The 9,277-nt window shown below is 35.1% G+C and overlaps 1 protein-coding gene across 1 annotated transcript in view; it reads right to left on the bottom strand.

Moving 5' to 3' along the window:
• Positions 1-2,593: 2,593 nt before the first annotated feature.
• Positions 2,594-9,277, bottom strand: part of Ccn (cellular communication network factor protein Ccn) — a 419,483-nt gene continuing 412,799 nt past the window's right edge. Inside the window, exon 7 of the mRNA XM_083144480.1 lies at positions 2,594-7,678. Coding sequence (XP_083000606.1) covers positions 7,154-7,678 — 525 coding nt within the window. The 3' untranslated portion in view covers positions 2,594-7,153. The remainder of the gene's footprint in view (positions 7,679-9,277) is intronic.

The raw sequence follows: 9,277 nt of genomic DNA, 5'->3' as shown, positions 1-9,277 counted from the left end.
GTTGTGGATAAATTCTATAAACTGAAGGGAACTTGAAAATATTTACGTTATTTACACTTGAATGATTTTAACTTATATCTGTCGATACAAGAGTGCGGTACATAACAGTAATAAGGTCATGACAATCAAAAACAAAATGTGACAAAAATTTGAAGGCTTGTAAGAATTAGAAAGTAAATATTGAATAGTAAAGCAGCTACAAAAGATATACATCATGTCTCATCTATTAATGAGACTTATTATTGAAAATAATCTGGCACACTTGAGAACCTGAATGAAATTCATCTTGTTAACTGATAACTTGGCCATTTTGGGGGGAAAATTCTGGTATTGGTACAGAAAATAATTGTGAATTCCATCTTTGACGTGGAGAAGCACTTGAGGTATAATGCCTTGAATTCAGACGCTATATGACCACATTCTAGTGTCACAAAGTTTGCTTCACTTATCTCGCAGATAGTTTTCCATTTTTTTTAAAAGAAAATGTATCCATATCACGTGGGTAATCAATGTAGTAAGTCTCCTGGTTTGATGCTCATCTGTCTGATCTGAAAGTGAATTAATTCGTAATGTTAGAGACTTATGGTATAGGGCCCATACGTGTGAACATTGCAAACAATATGGATACAAACAATTTGCTCTAATTTTTCCAGTATTCACTGAAACCTATAACAACAAGGAAAGGCAAATCCAGTTAAGAGCTTTGATCATATTTTCTAAATAAATTATTTTGAAACATAGAATTACATGCCTTCTTTATCAATTATAGAACAAATTATATTTATCCCCACACACTGAAAAAATTAATAATTATTTCTGCAGTTACAATTCACAATTTCTCTCTATGTGTGTGCATGCATACTGAAGTACCACTTATTTTAACATAATAATGATTTCATATTTAATTTTTCAATATTGCTTCTATAAACACAAATTAATTCGCAAATTCATTGTTACATATGCACACACATAATAATAATAATACATAATGATAATAATAATTACATTTGATGCGTATGTATAGGCATAGTGAACCATAGTTCCTAAATCAATACTATGCACTTATTCCTCTTAAGTATCAGCTAAATGAATGTATTTCAAAACTCAATCGGCAGAATTAAAAGAAAATTAAACAGAAGAGCAAATAAAAATGCTTTTTCTGATGGTATGCAGCAGTACGCCGCCGAACTGGCACGTTTCTGTAGGTGAGGTTAAAACTAACGATATTTTATTGTAAACAAATAAGTGTGTGTGTAACTACATAGACGCACGATCATCTACGAACACAACACAAATATTTTGAGTAATTATTGAAATGAATAGAGTAACAATAATAAAAAAAATTGAAAAACCTCTCTTCCCAGAAAAAATCACTCGAAAAAAAAATTAATACAAATGCATTCCTATACCAGTAACATATTTACATGTACATTACTTCTGATTGAATATATGATTTCGAATTTGTTTCAATTATTTAGTATATAATTTTTTGTAGATTATTCACGGTAATATTCCATGTAGTACATAGATTTTCCAGACAATAAAAGTTCCGTCACTAACATGCCCAGTTTGAATTCACATTATTTGTTGCTGATAAATCCATCAGCTAATAAGGTTAATCTTTAAATAGGAGGGTTAGTTAAATTAATCGAGTTCCTCTGAGGATTTAACGTTTTAATTTCAGTACATGAGCTGTAATTGAATTCTTCCACCATTTAAAAAAGAAGAAATTAATTAATGGCTCTTGAATATTAATAGCTTTAAAACACATAGTTAAATCTGGTGTAATTAACTAAATGCCTGAAGGTTCTTCCTCTTTTCACTTCACATAATTATCAATTCAGAGCTTTTTGGATTTACTGTAATTGTTGCATGTAGTACATTAATGTTTGATCAGTCATCTACAAGCAAAATTAATCTCTTGTGATTACCCTTTCATGATCGTTTCAAATGTTGATAATTCGAGCTGGATTAATTTAGTGTTATTGTCTTTCTTTATAAGGTCAATCCAGAAAATCACCCATTTATTTGTTACGAATAATAATACAAAAATTGTAATTACCATAGGTTGTTGATTGATTTACATGACAGTTGCACTGCGTTATATCAGAATGTGTTAATTGCAAAATCAAATAAAAATGCTTTGCTCTACACAAGGTGCAGTAGTAAATCACGGAAAAATTTTCACAACTTGTAGAAAACTTCAAGAAGAAAAACTTTTCTTACTAACTTTTCCCTCATCGAGGTTACCGTCTCGATGCTACGAACCCTCAAAAAAACACTTCATATTTTGTGTGTATGCAACCACTATTTACAACATTTCAGAATTAGGATAATGTACAACAATTTATTAGTACTGTGAATACAAAACAATGAGCATTCTTTTCAGTTTTAACACCTCTGCAAAAAGTTAGTTTTTAATGGAAAAGCATAGTATGCTCCACACAACGTTATGTATAAATGACGAAAAAAATTAAAGCTGTGTATTGTACCGTGCCATGAAGGCACATAGGAGGGAGATGGAGGACACCATACATTCTCGTTCTCCGCCATATCGGAGGTGATGTGAACATCACCACACTCCAGCCGCCTTTACCCCCAGGTACCCATTGATTAGAGGCTTGATGAGCCTCGCAGGCTATCCAGGACCATCGTCCGAAAAAATCCACATGAGTTTACCCACCCCGGGAATCGAACACTGTTCTCCCGAGTGGCAGTCAGACGCCCTACCGACTGTATGATTTGAAGGGCAAAGGTTGAGGCGTGAGAAATTATTCTGGGAATGCGTCTTCTAGCATGACACTGTCTCCGTGGTATACTGCTGCTTTTCTAAATATGCAACCGATGGTAAAAAAAAATGTCAGTGGCGACACTGTTGCATACATACAGGTTACAATGCAGTTTTTCAAGAGCTCGTAGCATCGTAACGAGAAGAATAAGTTGCACCACATACACACATTGGTACTTTCCTACAAAACCAAAGTGAATACATCTATATATACAACAGGCAGTATCATCATCTTCGACAAAACATAATAGTTCTAATATGACAATTCTTTTTATTTCATTTAATGTTTACAAATAGATACTAAATTAAACATTAATACAGTAGTAATAACGTCCACTATTTTTACTATAGGGAGATGAGAAACACTTGATAGAATATTCAAATTTCAATTTTCATTCATCACGTATAAGATAGCATAGTACCATGTCTTCAGCAATACATGTATTTTATGATTAAAGTTTATTTAGTTCGTTATTCTGCATTATGTAGTAGGCACTTACATTTTCAGGTTTTAAACACTACAATATTTAATTAGTGCTAAAGTGTTCCAATAAGTTAAAGTATTCCAAATCTCATTGTCTATGGTGAAAATATTTTAATATGGAAACACAAAATAAAATGCTTGTAGTTCTTTATATTACCACACATAATACTGAATATAGTAATAACTTGCATACATACCTCGTAACAGAAAAATCCGAAATGTATTATTTATAAATGAAATTAACATATTGCTTCTGTTAGTCTTGAAAGTATGGTATAGATATTTATGCATGTTTTAAAATGTATGCTATACATGTTCTTACCTTAGTCTCAACACATATTATTAACACAACTTATTGCAACATAAATAAGCAGCATGCACATATATCCAATATAGAAAATTTACTCAGAATTTATTTCGAGAACATAAAAGAAGCAATATCCAGAACTATTTCTGTTTCATACACAAAAATAGCACTTTTAAAATGTATAACTAATTCACAACCACATTATTATGTTATTCGTCACATGACTTACTAGGTAATTGATATTTATGACAAATGTCCACAATTGGTTTCCATCTCTTCAAATGAATCTCATCAATAATAAACAAAACTTCTAATAAATAAATATATGTACGAGACAAGAAATTCTGACAGTTATTATCATCTATGTATATATGTACATTTTTTTCAGTATTTTCCTGACTGACCACATAGATTTTGCAGGCACATGTACACAACCAATACGCTCCTTATGTTACCACGATATATAATTACATGTGATTGAACGTGATATGTCATGTGGTATAGAATCACCATGTATTCTGAAATTCACTTGTCTGAATACTTAACTACACACTCTGTATATCACAATATGTACAACAATGAAAGGGGGTTATGTACACAAACATCACATGCACTATGAAAGTTTTTTTGTCGTATTTAATTTCACTTGGTCCTCGAAGAAAAAGGCCTACAAGCGACTGATTGTCACTTGTTACTTCGGTATTAATGACTTTTCAGTTTTTTTCGAAATTGCATTTTTTTTTTAGTTTTCTGAAGACCCGTTTACTATTCTGGCTGTGAATATACACATTCCCAACATGTTTTTAATCACATTAACAATTTCATTTGCAGTAAAACCTAGTCAAAGAACATACTGACAAGAAATGTTTTAATTAATATTTCATGGTTCTTAGCAACGTTTGGTGTAATTTATAAAGTAGGGACACATGAATTGTGAAATTATAAATAAATAAATGAAATATGAAAAATGACATTTCATTATATATTGCACGATAAATTAAATGTTAACACATATTACTTAGAAAAATTCAAAACTGGATCTATTCGCAAACTAGTGAAAATAGCCTTACCATTTTATAATTTACCGTAACAGAAAAATAATACTACTAACTACATAAATCGTAAAAATATACACAATCAAGGAAGGCAAGACATGTTATAAACAAAAACAATTACTAGAAGTTCTTGAACACACAAAACATTTTTTTGTGTTTAAAATTACTTTCTCATACCCTAATAATGTATGAATGTTTAAATGTAACTTTCAAACTTGGAATGGTTTAAATATGTATGAAACTATAGGAAAATACCTGCTTTCTATGATAGCACAACTGTGAATACCTCGTGAAGTGCTTCGGTATACATATTGTATCAGTTTTAAATGCACATTGAGTTCAATGTGTATCCAAGCCCAGTATCTGCTGTAAAAGCTGTTTTCATAATCAAAAATACCTCTTTGATGTCCTTACGACACTACGACAGAAAATGTAGTAAATTCTTGAACATACCGATTTACATATTTTATAATATTTCGACTTCTTATGCGATTTGTGAGTTCATCCCCTGTTTACGTACACGAATTTATAAAGGTCACGTGACCTATCTTGGTACCACTGTAATTACAATACAATTGTGCTATGACTGTATCTCCATTACAAAACGATATTGTAGTAAATTACCTATAAAATGCTTCTAAACGGAAATTATTTTCTCTATCTATAAGCCTCACAGCTCCCATGTTTGAAAATAGTTTTTTTTCGTGATGTAACCGTGATGTGTCGACTGAGAAATGTTTTTTCGTGCTCGAAATATTTTGCACATGAAAGACACAGTTATCCAGCACTTATGCTTAGTGATGTGACGTGTTCCTATATATATAGCATATACATATTGTCAACAAACTGACGTAAAGGGGGAACGTGTCTCTTACAAGATATGTGTATGTGTGAATTATTTCTTACTCTGCACAGCCGCGAGTCTTCTCAACCAGGCAACTTGATAATTATTCTTTGTTTTTTTTTATATATATACGAGGGACGTTCGAATATAAATGGGAATGTGGTGGTTCTTTCGTGCGCAATTCAATGTAAGCAGCGCTCGGCAGGTGGCAAGTTCAGACATGTTAACAGTAAGATGCATTCTTTAATTGTCATGACAAGAAAGGTATGGCTGTGTTCTGCCGTTATGTATTTTCCAAATTTTTAACGTTTTATTCTTTCTCATTATATCTGGCCGATGATGTTTGTCACACAGTCAGGACATGTAGACTGTCTAATTGAACCTTGTTGCTGATTCTTCGCGTCCAACAGTTGTTTGATGGATTTATATTTAGTTCAACTTTCGGATAGAGTCACATTCTACACTGAAACTGTAACAAGTGTATTGAAAACAAAACAAGATCGCAAATGGGAAAATTTATGCATGCATTGTTAGCGACGCTCGGCAACTATGTTCAGGCAAGAACATGTCTACATTTGGAGAAAAGGTTGTAGAAGGGAAAGCTCTGTAGTCGAATTGTGGAAGAGTTTTACATTGTCAGTTGGTTGTTTTGGTGCTCGAAAATTCATTCGACTAATTAAAGATTCAATTCTCATTGCACCATTGAAGATTTTTATGCAAATGTTTGATGTCTGCTAGTTCACGACGAGTTGTGGTAACTGGATTTAAGAAAAGCAGACACAATGTCTGGATTATGGAGGTATCGTAGAGAAGTCATGGCAAACAATGGTTCATTCTAGTGTTTTCTACCACCATTTCAGCACTTCCAAGATATTAATGAGTTTTGACAGTTTCGCCACCAGAGCCGGAGGTTAATGAGTACATCTCAACTTCAGTCCACCAAATCGTTATTGCACCGACAGTTCATAAAACCAGTACTTATCTTTTCACTTTATTAGTTGTTTGATTTTAGAAACGTGTGAGTAAACACTCATCAACAAGTTATGCTTGAAGTATTGTGACGGTCAGTGACGTGTTAAGAGTTTAGATACGTAGGGAAATATTGGGACTAAAGAAGTTATAATGGGGACTAAAATTTATTTTAGGAGTCAATTGTATATTATGTTATATTTCTTGCAAGGGGCGTTCTTTCTTAAGAATTGGTCACTGATGATTGCCTGAGTTCATATCTTTTTAGAATTTGACAACAAATACAGAGTGCATCTCTGCTCTTTAATGTATGACACTTTAGTCAGGGTAATGAAGTGACGGAAAAAAATAAGACAAATAGAAAGACATTTCCTTGTCTGATCTTGACATGGGTCTTTTGAGTACGGGGGTTTAAGCAGAATTTTCCACCTGGAGAGTTTTAAGTTTGTATTTATTTCTAAGTGTGTGAATTCAGATCCAAAATTGTTATAAATTGGGCCTTTGTGAAAATTTTTAGAGGAGTGTTGGCAATATTAAGAGGTGTTTGGGGTTTTGCTGCTTGTGACATGTCTCAACCTGCCCGCTATGGCACGATTACATGCATTTACTTGCACACGAAAGAGAACACCATTCCTGTTCACATCCCAGCGTCCCTAGCGAGAAAAAATAAGCGAGATCATTTGACTAGTGTAAACCCGAAGTCACCTCACGGACCGGCAGTTCTGTGCACACGGTGCAGAAGAACTTCCCCGTTCTCATTGGTGGGCCTCACTGTCCCAAGAGGAAGCAACACGTCATCATCATCGTCATACTCGTCGTCGTCATCATCATCGAGCTTCTGCATCTCGGGGCAAGTCTTGCTGCATCTGCATTTGATGATCCACTGCACGCTCAGCGCAGTCATGGTGGTCGGAGAATCCTCGCGGTCCAATTTCACACTTACGGCTCTGGAGACGGATCTTCGCCTCTTGGATGCCGCCCTCCTCCTCTTCCAGGGCCGTCCCTCCTCCTCCCACCAGAGGTCGTGGCCCGGGGACCCTCCACGCTCTGCTGGAGCGTGGCCCGAAGGACACAAGAAGTCGATCTTGAGGGTGGTGCTGAACTGTGGCTCGCAGCAAGGACCGCAGTTGCCACAGAACTTTGGTCTGTAGCGCTTCCAGCTTCTGCAGTGGCCGTACCTCAGCCGAACCGGACTGCTGACCCTTTGTGTTGCTTTACACTCGTGGCCTTTCTGAAATGCAATACCAGAATTCAATACTCAGTTATTTCCTGTAGTTCAATGTACTTGCCGTTCCGCTTAGACCGGTAACAAAAAATGAACTAGAGTTGACGAGGTGTACCTTTGCGGGGGAACCGTGGTCAAAACAGGCTGCGCAGTAGCAAAGGGAGGAGCTTAGCCACTGCGCGTTCTGATCCTATTACTTTGTAAGTGAGGCCAACCTGGCAAACGGTGAGTAGATGACGACTGCGGAAATGTATATATATCTATTTCTTTACGCGAAGTAGCCACGGTCAGCCGCAAAGTTAAAGCTCGTCAACTCTAGTTCAAATGACAGTGTAGTTGCGGATCCAGCCATGATACTTGAGGAGAGTTTTTATGAGTGGCGCAAAGCTAGCCCGTGCAAATAGCAACATGACGTGTAGTAGATATACGAGGGGCGGGGGTTGTACAGGCAGGCCTGCGCGCACATCTGGGCTATTTGTGAGGATATGATCTGCACAGCCGCCTTCGCCAGGTGTCAAGGAAGCTTTTAATATGTTCTTACTCTTTAAAGTGTTGTGTTTGTCTTTTAACAACCTTGCACTTTTAATTTTCAGTAAGAATTTTAGATAAGGGGATACTTCTTCTTATGCATTGAAGGGTAGAAAATGACCTAAAGTGCCGACGCACCCAAAAATTTTAATTCAACCAATCAATTAATTAGAGCCTGAGTGGTTCCGAGAACCATTCCATACAGGGATATTGTAGGACAAATTCCAACCTCAGGCAGTACAGTAATAATGATAATGTGCATTCAAAATTACAAGACTTACAACAATGAAAAGATAGATGGGAACAATATGCATGTAATACTGAGATACAAGTAATAAAGTATAACTTCATTAAATAGAACGTGTAAAAAATGTATGCAAGAACATAGCCTCGTCAGAGGGGTGATGAGCCCCATCAATCTCTCCGCAGTGTGCGCGATTTTAAAGAGCAACTCTGAAATTTATGAACAGAGGATATTTGGGTGCAACGACAAGTTGCGGTGAATGAAAGGATGGACAGAAAAAATTGCCGGAAACAATGGTGGCCTAGCTTGCTGCCGATAATACATTCCTACAATTAACATACTTTATACAATACCATCGAGGAAGTAGACACAAATAACTAGTGGCGCCAACTTGTGAAAAACTTTGGGTAGGTTGAACTATGGGATTCGTTTTATAATTTTATGCAATAAAAAATTCTATGTGTAGGTTGAAAATTTGCGTTAAATTCAATTTTTGTTCCTTGGTCACATTTTGCGTTTAAAAACGTATTCATTTCCGAGAGGAATGCATGAATTTTATAGTGCCTGTATTTACCTATTTCATTCATAATCGAAACCAAATACATGAGCAGACTTGAACCAGAGAATGAGTAAAATTGTTTATCTGTTTTATATTGTTAGTTACCGAAATATTTGTCAGGAGTAAATGTAATTGAATTCTTACGTATGTTAGTAGTATTGTATTTTTTGTATTTTTGTTTGTTTCATTGTACAACTTTTGCAGGTTAAGAACTGAACTGAACTTCGACCATGAATAAATAATTTATAATAATAATATCAATAATAATAATAAT

The sequence above is a fragment of the Lepisma saccharinum genome, chromosome 23, assembly GCF_977018435.1.
Source record: "Lepisma saccharinum chromosome 23, izLepSacc3.1, whole genome shotgun sequence".
Classification (NCBI taxonomy): Eukaryota; Metazoa; Arthropoda; class Insecta; order Zygentoma; family Lepismatidae; genus Lepisma; species Lepisma saccharinum.
This window is presented reverse-complemented; position numbering and strand designations above follow the sequence as displayed.